At 31.6% G+C, this 23,054-nt stretch overlaps 3 protein-coding genes across 4 annotated transcripts; all 3 read right to left on the minus strand.

Annotated features, from left to right (window-relative positions):
• Positions 1 to 448: 448 nt before the first annotated feature.
• LOC123006762 (calcium/calmodulin-dependent protein kinase type 1) lies at positions 449 to 9,625 on the minus strand. The gene is made up of 9 exons (XM_044401512.1): positions 9,054 to 9,625; positions 8,856 to 8,990; positions 3,225 to 3,299; positions 3,031 to 3,169; positions 2,856 to 2,979; positions 2,663 to 2,803; positions 2,480 to 2,606; positions 2,339 to 2,426; positions 449 to 2,283 (listed from the first exon to the last, which is right to left on the minus strand). Exons 1-9 carry the CDS (start codon positions 9,155 to 9,157, stop codon positions 2,137 to 2,139), a joined length of 1,080 nt encoding a protein of 359 aa, XP_044257447.1. The 5' UTR covers positions 9,158 to 9,625; the 3' UTR covers positions 449 to 2,136.
• A 574-nt stretch (positions 9,626 to 10,199) lies between these two features.
• On the minus strand, positions 10,200 to 17,103 carry LOC123006617 (OTU domain-containing protein 5-B). Its single transcript, XM_044401232.1, has 8 exons — positions 16,921 to 17,103; positions 16,560 to 16,648; positions 16,017 to 16,509; positions 15,810 to 15,966; positions 15,540 to 15,754; positions 13,459 to 13,720; positions 13,159 to 13,413; positions 10,200 to 10,779 (listed from the first exon to the last, which is right to left on the minus strand). The coding sequence occupies exons 1-8, from the start codon at positions 16,987 to 16,989 to the stop codon at positions 10,652 to 10,654; spliced, it is 1,668 nt and encodes a 555-aa protein (XP_044257167.1). The 5' UTR covers positions 16,990 to 17,103; the 3' UTR covers positions 10,200 to 10,651.
• Positions 17,104 to 17,200: 97 nt separating this feature from the next.
• Positions 17,201 to 22,380, minus strand: LOC123006873 (cytoplasmic FMR1-interacting protein). 2 transcript variants are annotated; one of them, XM_044401761.1, is made up of 14 exons: positions 22,220 to 22,380; positions 21,902 to 22,164; positions 21,666 to 21,845; positions 21,106 to 21,618; positions 20,189 to 20,799; positions 19,837 to 20,135; positions 19,701 to 19,783; positions 19,334 to 19,650; positions 18,712 to 19,280; positions 18,468 to 18,659; positions 18,120 to 18,418; positions 17,830 to 18,068; positions 17,630 to 17,777; positions 17,201 to 17,577 (listed from the first exon to the last, which is right to left on the minus strand). In XM_044401761.1, the coding sequence occupies exons 2-14, from the start codon at positions 22,112 to 22,114 to the stop codon at positions 17,380 to 17,382; spliced, it is 3,861 nt and encodes a 1,286-aa protein (XP_044257696.1). In that variant the 5' UTR covers positions 22,115 to 22,164; positions 22,220 to 22,380; the 3' UTR covers positions 17,201 to 17,379. The 2 variants fall into 2 exon arrangements, with proteins under 2 accessions (XP_044257696.1, XP_044257697.1); XM_044401762.1 differs by having other exon boundaries at positions 21,902 to 22,140; positions 22,220 to 22,367.
• Between the last annotated feature and the right edge of the window lie 674 nt (positions 22,381 to 23,054).

Consider the following 23,054-nt stretch of genomic DNA (forward strand, 5'->3'; position numbering starts at 1 on the left):
ACATGTATCGATTTATTTTCATTGCAGACGGGGATTTGTGAGGTAATTTCAAAAACATAGGTAAATTGTTAAATTTTCTATTTTTAAACCCATCATATAGTTAACAATAGAACATTACAAAATATATTAATCATGGTAGAAACAAAATATTATTAACAATAATTAAGATTGAAAATATTTCAACACTGCATTCCAATGAATATTTTTATGTTTAGAGGCTAAAATAAAAAAAAACACAAGATTAAAGCGACGTTATAGCTTTGTTCTAATCTTCATAAACCAATTATAAAATTACAAAAAAGCTATTTTCTGCATAAAACTACATTGCCTTTTTAGTGGTCATTTTACAATTGCTTAAATTAGTATTTACATCTGACTTAAAACACCATCGCAATTTTTATAACTGTTAAAGATTAACAAAAATAGTGTTTAGAGTTTGATCGATGTATGTTTTTTTTTTTGTTTTTTTTTATCCAAACTGAATGTAGTTATTTCTTTTAAATAAATGCATATTAAGTAAACGATAATTGGAATGTGAAGAAATGTTCCATGAAATTATCCTATAATTGCTCACTACCTGTAAGTTTTTATTTCCCGTCATAAATTATATGCTTTCAATCAAATAACGTAGTAGTGTCTTCAATTACTCACAAAAATTCAATTACTTTATGAGGATAATAAAAACTCACTCCTATGATTTAGGAAGATAAGTGTATAATAAATGTCTTACTGTATAACATCACAGTATTGTTGAACTAAAAAATTACATAGAATGTTTTAAGAAATATACATACACCTGATAAACCAGTTGTAGCAGTTTGTACATTTAGTAAAAATATAAAACTAAATATCTATTTTATGCTACACAGGCGTTTATATATGCAGTGCAAAAACAACAAATTCCTAAAAATATACACTGAAACTCTACTTAGTTCGTTTATACAATGTACATCTTATAAGGAAATAAATAAAATAGATACGAAATATAGTACATATCACATGTTGTGAGTTTAGAAAAAAATAACTACATTTATGTATATCATGTTCAATATTCAAGGCCAATTTTACAAAATCACATTTCAACATAATCCAAAGGACGGATATAATATCATTTCAAAATGGCCGATCAATAGGCTTTCATGTAGGCCACTGTTTGTATAATAATCATCAAAAAATACTTTTTGTTAAGTGGTTAAATTAAGTTTCTGACGACCAATTTATTGATAAATAATGTTGAACATGATATACTTGTCAATTAGTAATAACATATACAAAAATAAAACAAAAAAATCTAATAAACCTCAGACAGAATAATACATTTATATCTTAAGCAAGCATATGTGTTTTAGAAGGTAGTGTATTTCTCTTCTTAGTTTTAATACTACTAACATTTCTAACATTTAATATTGCTTGGAACAATAACAACATAACAAAATAAATTATTCTTTTTCAGTTCTGAACAGTTCTGTAATGTCATGATGAAAATCTACAATTCCGCGCTATAGTTACAAACAAAAACGTAATATGCAAGATTTATGTGTCACATAGCAATAACATTTGCTTTCTATTAATATTATTATTATTATTCATACATTATTATTGATATTCAACATTTATTTTGTATGATTTATAATCTTATATTATACACTAAGTAATTACGGAACTTTTTTTAGAATATAATCATAATACCGTTAACTATCAAAAACCAGAAATAAAATAAAATTTTGTGCATAAAACAAATAGTAAATAAGTAACTAAACCTAAATCAAAAATAAGTATATTTGAAAAATAAAGAGAGCTTTCATAACAAAAAATTCATATAAAAAAAAAAAACAAGTAAAAAAATAAAAAAATATACACAACAAACTTTAGATCTGCAAAGCAAAATAACAGATATGCCATTAGATTGTTGGATAATTTTTACACACTGTTACGTTTGCATGATACATACATCACATAATTATTTTGTTTTGGAAGTCTTCTCTTAAGTGAGCTGGCCTTCTGACCATAATAGCTTATAACTAAATAACTAATTCTTCAACTTCCATAAAAATAAGAAATTTTAAGAACATGTTTCAATCCCAATTCAAAATGAATATATAGCAGAAATAAATGAACGATAGTTACAGAATTTGATTACTTATCTTGGGCACCATTTAGGCTCCCACATGGTTCACCAGTGGAGATACTACGTTGAGGTATCGGACTACGTCCCCCACTACCACCACTACTTAGCGCCATTCGTTGCATTTGTCGAATCACCGTCGTGGCATGATATGCTTGCTAAAATATAATCATTAACAAAAAAAAATATATATATACAAAATTGCCACCATACCTTCCAACGCGATTTTGCAAAATTCTTTTTAAGTTGTTCAGATACAGTACCATGAATGTTCTTATTACTGGCTGCATTTCCGGATATCCTAAAAAACAAACACAACACCAATAAAAACCACACGCACAACCTAGAACATACCAAGGATGAGCCAAAGCCTGGCGACAAGTAAAACGCTTCTCGACATTAACACACATCAATTTCCGAATAAAGTCTTTCGCAGAATCACTGATTTCATCCCAATATGGCGAATCAAACTCAAATTCGCCTTAAATAAACCATTTATTTTGATTTCCTTTCCATTCCAAGACGTAAAAAACTTACCTTTGAGAATTTGTGCAAATAAATTTGCGTCGTTTTCGTCATAAAAAGGAGGATAACCACAAAGGAGGATGTAGGATATGACGCCTATGCTCCAGACATCAACCGCTTTGCCGTACGGTTTCTGTGCAAGGACTTCTGGAGCTACAATAAATCGGTTAGAAAACAACGATTTTGAGGGAACTTCCAATCATACCGACGTAACCTGGAGTCCCACAAGCAGTAGCCATGATCCCAGAATCTTCCATTTTTGATAAACCGAAATCACTAATCATTATTTTGCTATCTTCGTCTGGACTATAATAAAGCAGGTTTTCAGGCTACAAAAATTACACTTGAAATTAGTACTTTTCAAACACTTTTCTAATTACCTTTAAATCACGATGGACTACACCTTGTTCATGCATATAGTCTACAGCCTCTAGAACTTGTCGTATGAGATCAGCCGCGTCTTTTTCTGTATATGAACCTTTCTCAACAATACGATCAAATAATTCGCCACCCGTTACTCTAAAAAAAAACACAACACAACAATTTTCGTTCGTAAAATTTATGCAAAACTTACAATTCCATTATCAAATAAACTTTCGATTTATCTTCGAACGTTTCTAATAACTGTACAATATTAGGATGAGTTAATCTGGAAAAAAAAACTCGTATAAATCAAGCAAATTTCCACCTACTTAAACAAACATTTTGTAACAGTCGTAAAATTCTTTAAACAAGTCACTCCAAATAAACTGAAATGTATTTATTATTTAACATCACACACAATTCGTATTTATCGACAGATTTTTGCCAAAGTTATCACACCTATCCCGGCTTTTATAATTTTGATTATTCCCGCAAGCGACACATTCATTTTAATTAACCGATAGCGACAGACGTATCAATTTTTCATAAATAAATACGTTAATTAAAAAACCTACTAGACCAACCTGTGTATATAAAGTTTTATTTGTGGTGTCGACCTTTCGGTTATCAATTTTACGGATGGGCGTAAAACAGCTATTTGCTATTATTTAAAACAAGGGAATACCATTTTCCTCAAGGTTATAAAACTATTAACATATGTTTTTTCCAGGTGGATCCAATTAGACAATTATTGAATAGTTTCAGCTTTGAATGTCTCAAAAGAATTAAAGCAAATAAAAATCATAAGTCATGATGACCATAATATTTATTGACCAAAACGATTTATACCTGTAAGCTTCCTAGTGTTATATCTAATTGCAAAATTCACCTTTATGCTGATGATATCCAGGGTCTACCACTCATTTTATCCGCGTAATGCCCTAATGAAATAAATGCACTAAATATAAATTTAGCCAATTTATGATGGACTGATTATTAATGCTTATAAAACAGCTGCTATAGTCTTTGGTCGAAAAAACGAAATTAAGCAATCTGTTCAAAATCTTGATTTACATTTTGACTAATTAATTAAAACTATTCTGTGTGAAGCTTTGGTGCTCTCAAAATTCAATTTTTGTGATTCGGTTTATTGATGCAGCTGACAATCACAGAATACAAGTTATTCAAAATTCTTGTTTGCGTTTAATTTTTGGCATCCGAAGAAGACAAAACATTTCTCATAAACTTAATGAAATTGGATGGTTAAATATGGAAAATCGCCGGTTTCTTCACAAAATCATTCTTTTAAAGACACCTATTTATTTGTACCAAAAAAATTAGTTTTAGATTGGATGTTCACAACCTAAATATTAGCTTTAAAGGTTCACTTACCCCTCTACTCCACTCCACTCCACTGAGGTCTTTCTCTTATCAAATTACTAAATTATACAACAGTTTACCTCATTCGTTTAAAAACCTAAACTCTGCTAAATTTAAACAAACGTTGAAAAAAATACTTGTATCCAACCAAGCTTTTAACATTCTTTTTGAATGTTTAGATGTGCAACATGATTAGTAAACATGTCTTTTCTTTTTCTGTTTCAATTTTTATTTTTATTTAAAAAAAAAAGCCACACTGTATCTGTTAATTTTGTTTTTGCTTAGCTTAAGATGAAACATAGGGGGTGTTCAGTTTTATTTTTTTGTATTTTATTTTATTATTTATTTTTTTGTATATAATAAAGACCTTTTCATTATTATTATTACAAAACTAGTAAACATTCGGGCTTATTTCAAAGTTTTAGTTTATTCAAAACTAGCAACGAGTGGATGACATGTTATAATAGCGATTAGTGACACCAATAAATATTTATAATTAGATTAATCAGTTCTAATTATAAAATATTTTCAGTTTTGTGTGGAAAAAATACTGCTATCGGTAGCAACAACACAAAAATATTTTAATATAAGATGAAACAAACGTGAAATGTATAATTTCTGAACACGAATTATGAAATTTCAGAGCGTGAATTAGGTACGTAGGTACAAACAATTCAAGTCGCACTTCCGTTTCAGTCATCTGATAACTGTCACTAATATTTCGTTTAAGTTCAGGTCAAGGCACTGTTCTTATTGATCTTGTTGAGTTACATATTTTAAATTAAGTATTTAATGTGGTAATGAATTTATTTGTGGTTTTTATCGAAACCAAAACATTTTCTTTCTCCTAATTTCGTTAATTAGGACAATGGAAATATCGTTCGTAAAGTTGAAATTTGATCATCAAAAATAATAGACTATCGACACTTTATTCTCATGAGAGAAACCACACTTTATTGTGAACTTAATACCGAGGGAAATACAAAAATACGAACACAAAAACCTTTACTGAGATAAAAAAGAAAAACAAAATACTAAAACGCTTATTTACGGAAGAATCGTTTCAAACTGTTGCATCAATATATAAATCGTACACTTCTATTTGTGTGTTTTCTGGGATTTGCGACTGGTGCATGGTAAATATTTTCCGTTAACAATCTGAATAAAAAATAAACATTCAACTAAAAAATTACAAGCAAATGTTTTAAATTTGGTTTTCGTTAAACAAAAGTTGCAGAAAATAATCAAATATAATAAAAATTAAGTGCGGTCATATTTTTTATATAACTATAGTAAACATTTTTAGCTTAATAAAAAACAAGATAAAACGAAAAATTCGTAAAAATTATTGATTCAAATTCAGATAAGTCAATTATTATTAAAAAAAATAAAAATTTGGCGTCTTTTGACATTCCACAACTTGCATATTAATTCAATGTTGTAATTATACAATCAAAAAAATACTTTACGTAATTTTAGACATGTAACAATGAATAATATTCAGCTTCTGCTATTTGTATACAACGTGTAATTTTTTTTAATAATTCATAAGCTACTGTTTTTATCAATGAAAATTTGAATACGACAAATGAGTGATAAATTTTCCACCGGCTATCTTTTTAAAACTAAATTATTACAGGTACCTATCTATTAAACTACTATAAGAAAAAAAAAAAATTTTTGTTCTCAATAAATTTTAAATCAGTTATTTACTAATAAATTTTAATAAATACTTCAGAGCAGTGGGTGTATTTCTTTAATGCGTATTTGTCATGTCAATTAAAAAAAAATCTTCTCCTTATTATTAATATTCAGTTTGATATATTTTGTGGTTGGTATTATGATAGATAATTGATATGCATATATGGTAGTGTAATAGCTCCAAGGAGTGCCAATTTTCGCTTCGATACGAAAGCCATTAATCTCATAGGCGGCAAAAGTTGAAACAAGTTTTTCCCAAATTTTTTTCTCTCTTATTAATCTCATTAATTATTATACAGAGGATGTTGCGTTTTTATTGTTACAAATTTAAACAGGTGATAGAATATTCAAATCCAAAAGAAAAATTTCCGATGAACATGTATCGAAAAATACTTTGTAAGGGACCTGAAAAGGGTGCGTTTTTTCAAGGGTTTTTCCCATTGTTTCAGAATAGATAAAATTACAAAATTTGGTACAGTTGATAACCTTTATACACCTAAACGAACATGAAGATAAAATATCGAAAATTTTAATCAGAGGCGTCCTAAACTGAAAGAGTATAAGGGTACAGTATAGCTGTACCAAATTTTGTAATTTTACCTATAATGGTTTCTAAAATATTGTAAAAATACATTAAAAAGACGCATGTTTTTTATGGGTGCAGCTCCCTTACATAGTATTTTTCGATTCATGTTTATAGGAAACTTTTGTCTTAAAATTGAATATTTTATCACCTCTTTAAATTTGTAACAATAAAAACGGGACATCCTGTATAATAAATACCTCAGAGATTTACGTAACGGTTTGTAATGAGGTGCCGTAGATGCGGGTTAGTCTTGAAAAAAAATTCAACAAGTTATCTTAACTTAAGAGAATATCGAGTACCAATTCAAAGCGCACAAAGTGAACAAAGCGCGCGTGTAATAGACTAAATACTTCATTAATTTGAAGCTGGTGATATTTTTTACCCCGAAGAAAATACGAGTACGTGCTAATATCAGATTTAAGCGCGGCTAAATCTCTAATCACAATAAGTTAGTTTTCTCTTAAAATAAAGGTGCGATTTAATTACGTCAATTTGCAGCACAATATATTATCCCTTTTCAATCAACATATGAAAAATTAATTATTCCAACGCGACGTAGGCGCATGCGTTTAATTTTCCCACTGGTTAACTTATAACCGCTATCCTAATAAACAACACCTTGGGGTACTTAATTACACCACCAAGATTATTCTACATTTTATACCCATTTGCTTCATGTAGACAGATAATTTTATACTTAAACCACCATATTACGGTATTAATTTCAAAATTAACAGCTTATGTGAACTAGTTTCATTTCGGTTTTTATTTATCATGACCAACACAGCTACGCATTTTTTTCTAAGTTGATGTAAAAAATCAAATAATTCGATAATAGGTTTGTTTACGGTCAAAATGGATGCTTTTTGATAAGAAAGTGACCTTGACACTTCTTTCAATAGACCTACCTAATTTTTATTGTAAAGCTGAATCGTAATTATCGCAAATGTAACTACAAATATCAACATTAACGTAATTGTACTAACTAAATTGCGACATTGGAAAGTAAATCGAAAACATTTTCTTACAAAACTAAATTTGGATTTCATTCCAATTATAACAATTCCTTACATGCTTCCAGGTCGAACTTGAAACGCATATGTTGTTTTATCCTTCACTGAAATATAGTTTATTATTTTCCTAATTGGACAAATCGGATACTAAGAAAACAAAATCTTTCTTGAGACGATTTTTATTGATAGAATCAGCAAACAAGCTTGCATTCAGTACATTTTTATAATCCTCACTTTAACCTCCTAAGATTCGTTGCAATTGAAGGTTTTTCAACAAAAAGACGTTTGGCGTTAGCAATGTAACACAAAACAAACAAAACTTGAATTTTTTTTTGGTCGATTTTTTTTTAATAAATAACACCAACTGTTGAATAAAAAATTGAATTATACCATTGCCTTTACGCGATTAATCACAATGTCAAAACTAAAATTGCTAAAATTACTCCCAAACACATAAAACCATTCCGGATGAAGACAATGGTCCATAAACGTCACCGCCAACGCAACTAAATAAAAATAATATATTGCTTTGTATCAAAACGGGTATCAATAGTTGCATGTTGATTCGCTTGTAATTGTCAACTGGGTTACGAATTTTGAGCGTTTTGCAATGATAATTGCAAAATAAAATGGTAATCCGAATATTTAAATACTTGGATGCGATCCGTTATTATGAAAAAATAAAGTTTAATAGGGAAAATTATAACGGGTGTTTTATCAGTGCCGATTCCCCAAATTATACATAATTATACATGTACATAAAACCATCGCACTATGGTGACAATATATGTACATGAAACAATACGGTATTATCGCCAATTGAATCATTACCATTATAATTATGAATTACATTCTGTGACAGACAAGTTGTACAATAAACGCGATTCCAATTAGTTTGAATAAAATCAGGATATTTAATCCAGGACAATAAATATTTTTCAGAAGTTGGATCACTAAATATACTTTTATGGGTACTTGTAAATTTAATGAATCTACTAATAATAATTTAATCGCCGCTCTTGCAAGTAGATAAAAATCAAGTGAAATAGAAGTATTTGTTTTGATTGATAGTGTGGGCGCTTATTATTTGTTGATTTTAGGTAAAATCAACAATTTATGAGTAAAAAATCTGAAAATAACTAACATACTTTGGTGGGCTTACCTTCGTAGCACCTTAATTTCATTTTCGAGCGAATCTTCTTTACCTTTTAAAGCTTTTTTGTCGATTATTTTGACGGCGTACATCTGACCTGGCTTTTCCTTACTTTCGGCTAACCTGACAACGGAAAATGCGCCCCTTTTAAACGGAAAAACAAATAGAGGTTAGAGTAATGTCAACAGATGAACAACAAAAACTTACGTGCCAAGTAATTCTTTTAAGTAATATTTGTCTTCAAGTGAAGGTTGTTTATCTGAATCTTTCCCATCTTTTTTGGCTTTTTTCTCTTTACCAAACAGAGGCATTTTTCTAGTTTTCCTTATTTAATTCGAGCTCCTAACATAAATGTTGCACTTTTACACGCATGAGACACCACCAAACATTACTATACACTCGTGCGCATTATTCACCTGCTCGAAACGTTTATTATGTTCATATAATTGCTATATTTCTTATCAAGTTATCACAGTTAAACTGCGATAAAATTGTACATTGATAGCCTAGCTGCCACACAACCGTAACCGTCCGTCAAAATTACGTCTGTCTTAACGTCTTAACGGTCTTAACGACTACTGCTACCAACAACAAACCGAACTCTAATATCAAAGGTCTTCGCTCCGAGCTCTCTAAACACCTTCATATCACACATTTACTTAAATAAATGCATGTCAAACCACCACTAAACTCCACCAAACGATATTCTTCTCATTTTTGCTCAAAATCACTGCCTGCACAACAACAACTGGCAACAACGCCTTCGACAGGTCTGGACTCCATACATTTGCCCCACCATTAAATAATTACAAGATAGGGCTATCCTACGTCATGTAAACAAAATTAAAAGCGACGCAAATAACTAAATAAACGCATGAAATGGGGCAAATGTCACCTAAATAATAAGATAATTATTTTTTCAAATTAATCTAAATTGTAAGAAATTAAAGTGACTAAAAAATTGCCATAACGCACGCTTGCGCAAAATTAAAACACTCACATGTTAGATAAATTCAATCTAGACCCCTCCTAAGTCCGTTCCTGTTAATAATACAAATAATATTTTTCTTATTCTTAGAGAATTTTCTCTTTTGGCATTGTAATTAAGTAATCCAAGCACACCATAGTACATTACGATGTTGCTAAATATTTTCTTCCTAATATGCATACAATTAGCATCCGGTTTAATTGGTCTGTTTTGAAACCAAAATAAATAAAGCTATTAGAAATTTTACCATAAGTGACGAAATATCTATAATTTGATATATAACCTTGACTATTTTAGTTTTTTGGGTGTGACCATGATTTGTCCAATTATGTCAATCAAAAGGGTCGTCAAATAAAACATGAAAATATCACAACAATTTTATTCGAACGAAACTGAAATACATGGAACTCATAAGTACTTATACTTAGATATCTCAAAACATAAATAAAATACTTTTTGACACTGAAACTTCTTGAAAGCACGAAATTTACTATTCGTATTTGAAGCAGTGTCCCCAAAATATAACATTTTGAATTTTTTTCCAACAAACGACCCTCCTATACTATGCATGCAAAATCAAAAACTATGTTACAAAACGTTAAAATATTACAACTCTTATTCCAAAAATAATATTAATTTATATGTAAAGGAAGGTCGTTTTAACAAAAAACCATTAAAATATACTAATACAATTTTACAAAGTTTGCCTTTTAAATAACAAAACAAAGCAGTAGCATACAAACAAGAAACCTTAATTTAAAAAAATTAAACAAATGTATGAACATCAACTGAATTAATTTATAATTTAGTATTTAAACTAGGATGAAGTAGATGGTCCCGGAGATCCATGACGCTTCTTGGATCGCTGTTTAAGTTCAGCTAAGTAAGTTTTGCGCGACTCGGCCAGCACTTGAGCCATGATTTCCTGATCATAATCGTCGTAATCTGTAAAAATAAAATTATGCTAAATCAATTGAATTTATGATTTTGAAACAAAAAAATTAAATATACAACAAAAACAAACGAAATAAACATGTCTGTCCTATATTTGAGTTAGGAAGTACATTTTATACAGGGTTATTCATAAATATGAAGCAATATTTAAACCTCAAAAATGAGCTATAAAATGATGTTAATTTAAATAATAACTCGTGTCCTATCTCTACTGATTAGAATTTTACACCCCTCGGAATGTGAATATGAAAATTTGTTTTTTTTTTGTAATAACTTCGGAACCATTTGACCAAATATTATAAAACTTGGAATGGTTACTTGCGAGAATATACCTTTTAAACTAGTAATTACGAATACCGGATACATCTACTCAATTTCCAGTTTCAGCAATTGCAGGTCATTCATTTTCTGTGTGTTTTCGTTTTTTGGCCTCTTAATATTTATTTTTTTTTGGTCAAAACAATAGAGTAATCAATTTTGAATAAAAAAAACGTATAACCTTTAATACCTCTAAAATAGACCGTTTTAAAGATATTTTAATTTAAAGTGAGAACTACACAACACTGAAAGCAAAAAGTATGAATTTTGAATGAGTGATATCCACGGCAACAAATGGCATCTGTCAACTTGGAGGAATATTAGACGATTAATCGAAAATATTTAATAAAAGAGTAAACATAACTTAGAATAAATGCATTTTGTAGCATTTAATTCATAAAAAAAATCACAAAGATTTATCGTCAAAGTTAACAGATGCCTGGCAGGGATTTATGTGACTATGGTCATTGGTTGCCGTGGATACCACTTATTCAAAATTCATATTTTTCATTTTCACCGTTGTGCAGTCCTCACTTTAAATATCTTAACGGTCCATTTTAGTGGTATAAAAGGTTATGCGTTTTTTAATCGAAATTGATTACTCTTTAGATTTAAGCAATAAAAAATTAGTGTTAAGAGACCAAAAAAACGAAAAAACACAGAAAATGTGACCTGCAACTGCTGAAACTGGAAATTGAGTAAATGTATCCGGTTTTCATAATTACTAGCCTAAAGGATATGTTCTCGCAAGTAACCATTCCAAATTTTATAATATTTGGTCAAATGGTTCTGAAGTTATTACAAAAAAAAACAAATTTCCATACCCACATTTCGAGGGCTGTAAAATTCTTATCAGTAGAGATAGGACACGAGTTATTATTTAAATTAACATCATTTTATAGCTCGTTTTTGAGGTTCAAATATTGCTTCATATTTATGAATAACCCTGTATGTTCATATATTCACATTCACATAAGATGACCGTTACAAATATAAAACAAAACACAAAATACATTATCACATGTAAATAATTATATGTAGAGTGTATTTTGTGTTGCATTTTATTTTTGTAATTACATATTTACTTTCACTAGTGCACTAAAAATATGAAAAACCTATTTTATCTAAATAATAATAAATAATTATAAACCTGCGACAATTGCATATCGTATTTTTTTAAAAACACTGTCCAACACAGAATGCAAATTTGGAATTCGTTTAATTTTTTATCCAAGGATTTAAAAAAAAATCACAGTTGAAGTTCTTTCTTCAGCTGTATTTCAGTGTTTTTATTGGCAACTTTAATAAACGAATTATTTTTTTAATCTATAATACAGAGTGTGAAAAAAAAACGTTGAAAGATTTTTGGGGATGGTTCCCGAGGTCAAAATAAGACAATAAGTTCCTATTAGATCTGTGTCCGAAATGGCTTTTGGAGGAAGCAAAAGACTTGCGACATAAATTTATAAAAGTCTGCATCAGGAGTAATTTTATGACGCTGTATCTAATTAGGAGGACGAAGGCATTGAGGCATCTTACCTTACATGGCTTAAAAAAAAAAAAAACAAAGAATTTTTGAAGTCCCATCAGTATTTAAGTCGATATAAGGGTATAAGTTAGGTGATTATATAAGTATGTAATTTCTGTGTTTTTTATTCTATTTCGACATATTGAGTCAACATCGAGAAACATCAAATTATTGTAATATAACTAATAAGTATAATATGTATATTTAAAAAATGTAATTATTCAATGTAATTTTATCAAAATCCCTCCAATAAAAACATAAACAAATATCAAATTCACATTCACCACTCCAAAAACACGAAATATAGTCCCTTGTGTCAAATCCAAAAAATGATAGAGGAATGCGGTTTTGACCAAAATAAAATAAAATAAATTGTGTTCAAAAATATGTAATTCGTTTTTTCTAACCCTTTTGATTTCAAAGATCTCATATATGAAAAGCAAAAATACGCCACCCTACACGACGCTACTTCGGCCGCCATCTTGTTCAAAACTCAAAAAATAAAATAAAATAAAAAATCTAACCTAAATCAGCCCGGTGTGATGGTCCAGCTGCCTGATCCGAATCACTAGTATCAAAATCAAATTTAAAATCCTCGGAGAAGTTCTCGTCGTAGTCCGGGTGATTAATATCCTCAGCTGGTGGCTCAGCACGACGCGGAGAGAATTTCGGAAATTCCTCCGGAGGTCCACCGCAGGCTCCAGCAACATCACCTCCATTTCCATCGCCTTCGTATCTGCTAGTCGATGGGGAAGAAATACTGGCACTTCTGGGGCTTGCTGCAAAAAAATGTTAAGAAACGCCAACGACTCACGTTTGAATACCTAATGGCGTCGTCTTTGGCGAATTCGGTCCTTTGGGAGATTGAGATCCCTTAGGTGAAACCGAACCTTTCCTTGATGAGCGCGAGCTGGACATTGTTGCTGATGTTATTGTTGAACTGCTACCACAAGAGTGCCCTTGGTTCTTCAAACGGCGTTCTGAGTCGCGAAAATACTGGATATAAGATTCGCGAGCGACTTGTTCTTCAATGGCTTCGTTAGTGGCTTCGAAGTCTGTTGCCTTCAACTTGTCTTCTAACATGGTCTAGAAAAAATTTGATTAGTCAACGCTATTATCTAATCAGCCAATCAGAGGCCAAAATTACGGTTTTTAAAAATTGCGCCTTAGTCGGTCCAACACAGCGGTAATAATGACAAGCGAAAAAAATTTAATAAACTTTGTAATCGAAAACTACTAGTTAGTAATTAATAACAACACTTATCTCCATATATAAATCACGACAGAAAAATTTAATCTCGCAAATATTTCCTCGAGTATTTCCCATGAAGGCCACTCAAGAGCCAATCGGCGCTGGTGGTGTTTTAGCGCCATCTAGTAGCTACTTACTTCTCATGAAATTTACAACGATAAAAATTTCTATTTTATAAATTTTGAATAAAAATGTATACAAAGACCTCATTTTATCATTGTTATTGTATTTGATTTCAAAATTTTCATAGGCATAATGTGGTTACTAGTTTTTCAAAGTTGGCAAATCCAATTTGGTGGTGTGGTAGCACTGCTCTACAACAAGTAATTTTAAATATTGTTATTAACATTTGTGCATTAATTAACTTTGTGGCAATCAAAATTATATTTAAAATGGGAAAACACAAGAATATTGAAGACAAAACAACAATCCCAGGTTGTAAATTTATCGATAAAATGGTATGCATAACCTCACATTAGTAAACTAAGCTAATGCGCTGAAATTTGATTTATAAATGGCTTTAGTAGAGAGAAATTTTTGAATGTATTTAAGAATTATTGTGACTCTTTGCCCTTGTATAGTATATTATAGTGCACTTGCCTAAAAATTTCAGTTTCTGTTTCTGACTTCTCATGTAAAATTGTATAATTATGTTGTTAAATTTTTTCCGATAAGTTGTTGAAAACAGCCTGTATAAAAGCTAATAATAAGTCACAAACCCATTTTTTACAAACACATCAACACCAAATTATTTAAAATTTATGAAACAAATGAGGGCATTTTTTTTATCAGCGTTACGACCTAGCCGAAATAATTTGTAGAAACCTATAGAGTTAAAAATGTTATAAAATGAAACTCCCTCCTTGTTACGCTACTGCCTTATGACCCCCTTCCTTTGTGTACGTACTCCTGCAGCTGCGCTCCGCCCATCAGAGGGCAAACCCCACGCTTAAGTTTCATTATCTAACTATTTTGTATCTTTCAACAAAAGAGGGGGCATTAGATAAGTGGCCTTACCACCGTATCTTACCTGGTGCGCAACATGAGGTTTTTCAGTGGCGTAACAAAAACACGAAAAATAAATATTTATTAACAAAAACTAATTGTGATTTCGCCTATGATTTCATTCGAGTAAAATTTTATTTTATTCATTTTTACGTTCCATATTTAAAATTTCATTGTGAAAAATAAAATTTGTGCCAAATCTTGTGAGGAAGCGATTCCGACTGGGCCCTTTGCGCGATTCTACAAAAAAAAACAAAATAATTGATTAGAGAATGACAAAAACGATTGATTATACCATCGAAATCTACAAAATATGAGTTTCATAACCGGCTTGTAGTGTGTGTGTGTGTGTGTGTTTTTTTTTCTTTTTTTAATAAAATTACAGTGGTATTAATCATACAAATGAAAAACTGATGATTAAATCACCGCGTGTTGTTTTTTCAATCCGTTTATTGGCGGAAAATAAAAAACGAACAGATTTTTGTTTTGGTACGCCACTGTATATGGTGAGTAGGTAATGACACCCATACTGGTACAGTTACTGTCAGAAGCTTTAGCAACATTCTTATGAAAAATGACAGTGACTGTTGACTGTATTATTATAAACATAAATTTTATATAAATAGAAATAATTTTTGATTGGTTTACCTGTTCAATTAGCAACTCATCACTAGCACGAAGAGCGTCATTGAATCTTCTTCTGTCAATATCAACGGTATGGTAATTAGGTAAACCTAAACCTACCCCTACTGATGGTTTATTTGGGTTACTAATAGAATTATAATGACACATCCTGTGGTACGACAATCTAATAGGCTCATATGAATTTATTAATCTTGAACCATTGAATATATTGATTGGTGCTGGAAATTTAGGATTAGTTAAAAAAAATCCAGACAGAAAAGGCATAAAAGTTACTTATTTGGTAGCAATAAACTTCGATTGTCCTGTTATATAACTCGCTCATTGCTTGAATTTCTAAATGATTTCCATGTACGTTCCATATACGTTTTCGTGCAACGTATTTATCAAAATCCTCCGTCACATAAGGTTCAAAATAGTCACGATTTTGAACCTTCCAAAAATACAAATTTAAAAAAAAACCTAATTTTGTAAAATACTCACAATATAGTTCATACAATCCTGCCTGACTTGATAATGGAATTCTTGGTCGCCGTACACTTGGTCTGCTATAGAGCGGAAGAGACAAGCTCCATCTTCATTCATTTGTTTGATTTCAAAACCAAGGTTGGACATGCCGCGTGAAAATAAAACATCTCTTTTTTGCCACTCTTCATCTGGTATGTTTCGCTCTTTAAGGAGTCCTTGATCGTCATATTCATCCTCGCTGTTAAATCCCGTGTAATCTTCCTTATTAGCAGTCCCAGGTTCGTTGTTATTGCAAGTGGGTTCAACAACAACAGAGTCAACAACTGAATTATTTGCATTATTGTCATGTAAAGGTTCATTTGAGATATCGCGTTTAGCAACTCTTTCCCGTTTTTGTTCTCTCCTAACTTCCCGTTTTTGTTCACGTTCGCGTTCCCGATCTCGCGGTCGATCTGGTTCTTTATATCGTTTCCTCAAACGTTCTTTCCGTTCAGTTGTTGATTTGACACTGGAAAAAACTTGTTTTTTTTTTTATTTGATTAAGGGTGAAAATCTTACTAAGGGAATTGAGATCGTCGATTTGAAGGGCTTGCCTCATTTAAAGAACTTATGTCATCTCTCCTACGCACAGTTCGCTCGGAATTTCCCTAAAAAAAGTCTTGCCTTGATTATTTCTAACAAAGGAAACCAATCTGGACAGCTTCTTAAGCTGGTATTATTGGGAAGCAATCTATTACCTACCTATTTTACATTATTACATTATTAAACCTATCTAATTACACAATCGTGTACAAAATTTCAAGATCAAGTAAAGATTTCGCTAGTCCAATACGCTGACAATAAAGATAACACGATTTATGATTATGGAGTTTCTCCTTAAAAAAAGATCAAAAATGACAAGTTTAACATATCTACTCACATTTTGTTGGCTATTGTCGCTTTTCTCCTCAGGATTCGCCGAAGGTCTTTTAGTTGGTAAAATTGTCATTGTCAAAATTTTTCAAAATACAGAAAATACTACAAAATTATTGAATTATTTTCTATAGTTTGACAAATCTTTCTTCAACTTCTGTCAACCATAGCTATCAACACACTACAAACAGCTGCTATCAACTGTTACCAACACAACGGAAAAAAAATCTCTCGCAAAGTTGGTGGCACTAAATGTAAAATGGCGCGCGAAATGAAACAAACTTAAGCAGGCATCGAAAATTTTATTATGAAAAAATTAAAGCAATACCATAAGGCCGATAATAAATGAAGGTGGGCGATACATTTGTAATGGAGATTTACACATGTAGTAAGACTAATAAATATAAAAGATTATAAAACGTTGAAAAGCTTCATTTCAACAAATGTATAAAGTAAAAAACGTGCTTTAACACTGGCGTAGATGTTCAGGTGCATGATAATGCTGTTGGGGATTCATAGGGTAGACCGGTGGCGGAAAACAACGTACGTGTTCAACTGACAATTCATCGTTTTCACTCGACTTCAAAAACTTGTTCAAAATCGCAAAGATTTGCGAATTAAGCACTTGAAAACGTCTAATTCTATCCACCATCCTTTTCAGACTCTGTGAAAAACACAAATTTGTATAAAAATAATAAATAATTTGGCTAACATACAATGCCTTTGACAATTTCATCCTTCATATCAACTCTTTGTACTCTTAAAATGTGGTAACAAAAATCGAGAGCTTCAAATCGCCTTTGCTGATCGAGAAGCACAATCATTGTACATCCTGCCCAATGCAAACCTTCACCAAACATTTCTCTGTAATTCAAATAAGTAAAAACGAAACGAAATAATAAGTTGAAAAACATACTCGACAGTATATTCATTCTCGCTGACTGGAATACAATAAACAAATTGAAGAGCTGACCATAAGCGATGGAACTCAGTACATTCATCGACATTCATGACACCATTAGCAGGAGGTGGTCCAACCCAAACCGAATCATCCAAGAAAGTCCTTAATCGATTTAGAACAACTTCAAAAATCGAAAGACCGCAGCACAACCTTTCTCGTGTTAATAAATCACCTTCTTTTGATATCAAAGATTGCTACAAATGAAAGAAATAAAAACTGTTTAAATATAAATAGTTGATAAACACCTTTGCAGTTCCTAACTTTTCTATATTTGGTACAATTTGCAAGGCGGCATATTTGGCTTCAAGTCTTTTTTGTTTCGTTTCTGGCTTCTCTCCTTCTTTGCAATACGGCCGTGGAAGGATATTCTGAAATGGAGCCGCTTGCAACAAATCACACACTTCCTCCTGTGATAAAGCTTGTTCCATCAATAAACAAAATAAAATAATGTTCCCAAATTCTCGGAAATTGTGGAACAATTCAGTTCTTGCATCGGGGTATTGAACAATATCGTTTAATTGGGCATGATAGTAACTCAAAACTCCTAAAATTCAGTGTTTTATTTACACAAAAGTAAATAAATAATCAAATACCCGGTGAACCGTAGTCGTAACGTGGCAATTTACACTGCTTTGGCATGACTTCCATTAGAGTCTTTGTGAACTGGAGGAGGTTTCCTTGAATCAGACTTTTGACAATTTTAAGAAGTTCCTCCATAACAACTGCAATGCCTTGATAACCCAAAAGTTTACACATTGTGTGAAAATGTTGAGGTCCAACAAAACCTAAATCGTAAATGTTCAATCCAAATTAAAATCGTAAGGTATATATATTTACCAGAATATTGACCATATTGAATCGTGTAGGCAAGATTTAGTTGTTTGCTCCCCCACATGTAATGATGCGACATTTGCGGCGGCTTATCTCTATGGACAGCCCCCGTAAAAGCGATCTGTCCTCTATATTTAGTAAATCTGTTCGTCGCCGCATTGTAGACATAATTAGGCAAGAAATCATAATTCAACTCCCAAAATACATGCAAAGTAATTCGGCCATATGGAGCCAAAACATTATGATTAGCTTCACGATACATTGAATCGAAATCATCAAGTGCAAGCCATTTGCTCAGCAATTTATGACACAATCGATTCACTTGTAACAAACCTTCCAATTCCATAACACCGGTTATGTCACCTCCTTCAAATTTACTTATGGCTAAATCGAGACTTTTTTGCATATCGGTGTTAATCCTTTGAGTGATTAACTTGTTCAAATCGATAGATCGGCCCAACAACTGAACGTGTCTTTGTTTTAGTAAGGTTTCATAACGATTTGCTCGCGGATACGGAAGTAGGTAAGCCCCTAACGCGGCACATTCCACTCTGAAGCGTTTATCAAGAAAAATACTAAAAAAACTCACTGAAAAAACAACGTTCCAAAGAAATTTTTTGTTTAATACCTAGCCGCAAGTTGTTTATAATAAGCAAAAATTTGCTCGCTTAATTTATAAACAAACTGATCAAAACATAAATTAACTTCAGCTTCGACCTCATCGTATAAAAATTGCTTTCGGAATATCGTCAATGCGTAAAGAGCGCTGTCATTGTATAAATCAAGTGGGTACAAAACGTATTCCATCATTGACGGTTCTTTTGTTTTCAAAATGTGATCAGTCAAAATCCATGGCATTGACATGTCGATTGGAAATTGTATACGTTTTTCCATTGTGATCAAATCGTTACATTCTTCATTATGATTATGACGTACAGTACATTTCTATAAAATTTTAAACAAAACTTAAGTACAGTTTTAAGTCATTTACTTACGTTTATTCTTCGTCCCATTGTCATTTCGAGATAAAACTCTCTGTACCACAATTGTGACAAGTCACAACATTGTTGCAACGATTCTAAATAAAAATTAAATTTAGATTTCGATTCGAATAAATTAATAGGTACATACCACTGAAACTTAAAAGATAATTCCAGTAGAAGGAAGTTTTGTGGAACTGATCAATCTGCATTAAATATTGACCGTCTATGTCCTTCCTCAAGGTTCTTTTCCCGCCTGACTTATCGGCAATTAGAGACTCCAACATTGTCCTAACCATGTAAAGTTGAGTCGAAGAAGGACCAACATTTCTCCTTGGAACTTTAACATTAAATCCGTTATCATCTTTTTTGCCTCTTAAAGCCGGATCTTGTGTCGGTTCAACACCTCTTTGCCAATCAGCACAAGTTTCACGCACCGACATAATGATACTAAAAAATTGTGATAGATAAATCTATATTCACAGACACAAAAAATAGACTACCTTCTGATAAGATCTTTTTTATTTTTGATTGCTTTTCTCAACGGTTCCCTCAAAATAATCTGTACGAAATCTTGCAATTCGGCATAAATATTTCGCCTAATCGCGTCGGTAAACACCGTTTCCATTCTAGCCATCAACACTTGCAATCCCTTAATCATCGCAATGACTTCAATTAAAGCGAATTTTTCTTCATCACTGTAATTATACCGTGTCGCCCTTTCGTATTCCTCGGCTTCTTGTGGACATTCTTTATTTTGATGATGGTCAGTTGGATGTAAAAGCTTCCATGAATACAATTCCGTTACAACACTTGTCCATTCAGACAGTAATTGTAATCCTCGGAGTGCAAGTTCGGCTGTTTCTTTATTTTCACCGTCAGTACCGCTTTCTTTGTATGTTGTCGTGACTTCGTTACTGTATCGCGCCAACTCGCTTATGTATTTAACATGATCGTCACGAATTTGAGGTAAATGTACCATTAAATCGGCTTGGGGAGAAGGAGTATTGCTACTTGATAAAGGCCATTTGCTTGGATCGAAATGTTTGCTTCGCTTTATGTAGTTGAAAGGAGCTATTTGCATGTCTCCGAATAAAGGAACAACCTCCAAGTTCTACGAAAAAAAACTGCCTCACCACAAGCACAATACTGTCTTTTATTTCATATTATTGATAACAACACTAGACAAATAAAATTGTTGGATTTTTTTAAAATATATTTTCAGCGTTTGTTTTAATTGAAACTACAAAAACACGCAAACTTTTTTTAAAATTCTATATTACAATTTTTTAAATCCCAGATGTTTTGCTTTTCCAGTTTAGACTAGAATTATCATAAAACAAAAATTGCAGTTAAAAATAAAATAAATTTTAAATTGTTAGATTTTTCCTTTTGAATAAAGTATGTGGCTACTACTCACTTTGAAGATCCGATCAATGCGATCCAGCCTTAGTTTTTTCTTCTGGTCTAGCTTATTAATATTGCACAATTCGCTGTCCATCAAAAAAAGTCCAAACCCCATAACTTTGACAAGCATGTGTTTTTCACTGGGTGTGAGATACATTTTTGTTTCAAACATGTGTACACATATGTTGACAACATCAGCAAGTAATTCTTCATAGCCACTGATTCTTTCTAAATTTTCTTTAACAGCATCTCTAATTTTATTTTGTGTAGCTAAGAACATTGATAAGTTTTGCGATTCTTGAAGCGTTTGTGAATCAGACATGACTTTTAGAAATTGTGCTGCTCTTCTGTATGTGGAATAGTCGTTTTTTACACTTGATTTCATGTTTTTTAACTCATCCAAGACAGCAAACATGTTTATGAACTTTCCTAAAGTGAGAAGATACGCTTCTGACACAAAATCCTTCCTCTTTTCTGTATGACATAATCGTTTTACTTCTTCAAAAAAACGTTCGATTGCTTTTTTCTGGAAAAATAAAGTAAGTCTTAATTTGGTTAAAATTTGGACCTTACTTGAAAATACATAAAATTCAAAAGTTTGTTAACTTCAGGGGCAAGTACTTCAACGGTTTTCTCATAAATTTCAACTCGATTTGGTTGTTCGTTAGATTTGGGTTGGGGTATGGCTCTAGAGCAGCACCTCCACGTATAAAGCATAACAGCATGTTCCTGCCCTTCTTCTAATAATTCATTCTATAAATGACATCATCATTGAAACAGGGGACACACATGGCCTATTTAATAATTACAAGACTTGCATGTACTGTTGCCTCTTCGATATATTTAGCAATTCCTGTCACAAATCCATTCCGATCTTCAAAATTTGTATCAAAATTCGCCTGATAAACAACTGAACAAGGTTGGGCTTCAATACATGGTTGTTCATCAGGCAATGGGAGCTCATCTAGTACATCAACATTGGATAACGCATCACTTAACGAAACTCGATCAGTTCCAGCCATTTCAAGAACTCTACTTGCAATTTTTACTGAAAGAAAATAATTTATTCAATCTAGAAAAAAAATCAACATTGACACATCATTCAATAAAATCATAGAAAAACACACATTTTCAAACATGGCCCAGAATGTAGCAATTTTTTCTTAACAACAAACTTAACTAATTTTGTGCTATTTTAGAATTATTTAACATTTTTAGGTGCGGCATTAGACAAGTAAACAAATGACAAATATAAAACTAGAATGTCAACAACCCCATGTAATAAAAGTTACTAGGATTGTCGACATATTTCCGGTCGGGTTAGTTTAATTCAGAAGTGACAGATGGCGCATCAATACAATTTATCCCAAGGCCATCTGAATCAAAAAGCTGCTCTTATAAGGCCGTTTCATTCTCCATGATAACTGTTTCTGCAGAGTGGCCATAAAAACAAAAAATTCAGAACCTTATTGTGCGCCCTCGGTGGCCGATTAACGAATAAACATTGGCGGCAATTTAAAACAATGCCCTTCAATTTTACAAAATAATGGTATAAAATGGTAAAAACCGTGTTTCATTTGTGGGGCAAAAAGTGTTCGATTATTTGAAATTCTGAGCAATATGCAACAAAGGCAAAAATGGTGCGAAACTTTTGAAACGTTTTGCGGTAAGCAAATTTATGCAGACAATGATAAGGACAACCTTTTACTTTGTTTTTGTAATTTTAAAGACACTACAAAAATTACGGATTACTCAACAAACAAACCACTTTGCAGAAAAATATTGAAGTTATAAATTGTTCTAACCTACATCGTGTTATGATTTCATGTTTTATTGTAATTCTAATTTATTAGTATTTTGCTAGTCCAGAATGTACCTAAAATAAGCTCGGATCTTGGATATTTTATAGCATTCATGTTTTAATTGATGTTTTAAGCACTTAACCTAAAAATAAAAAGTCTA

This window comes from Tribolium madens, unplaced genomic scaffold (assembly GCF_015345945.1).
Source record: "Tribolium madens isolate multiple individuals breed KSU strain unplaced genomic scaffold, Tmad_KSU_1.1 Scaffold_2;HRSCAF=44;Tcas5.2_LGX, whole genome shotgun sequence".
NCBI lineage: Eukaryota > Metazoa > Arthropoda > Insecta > Coleoptera > Tenebrionidae > Tribolium > Tribolium madens.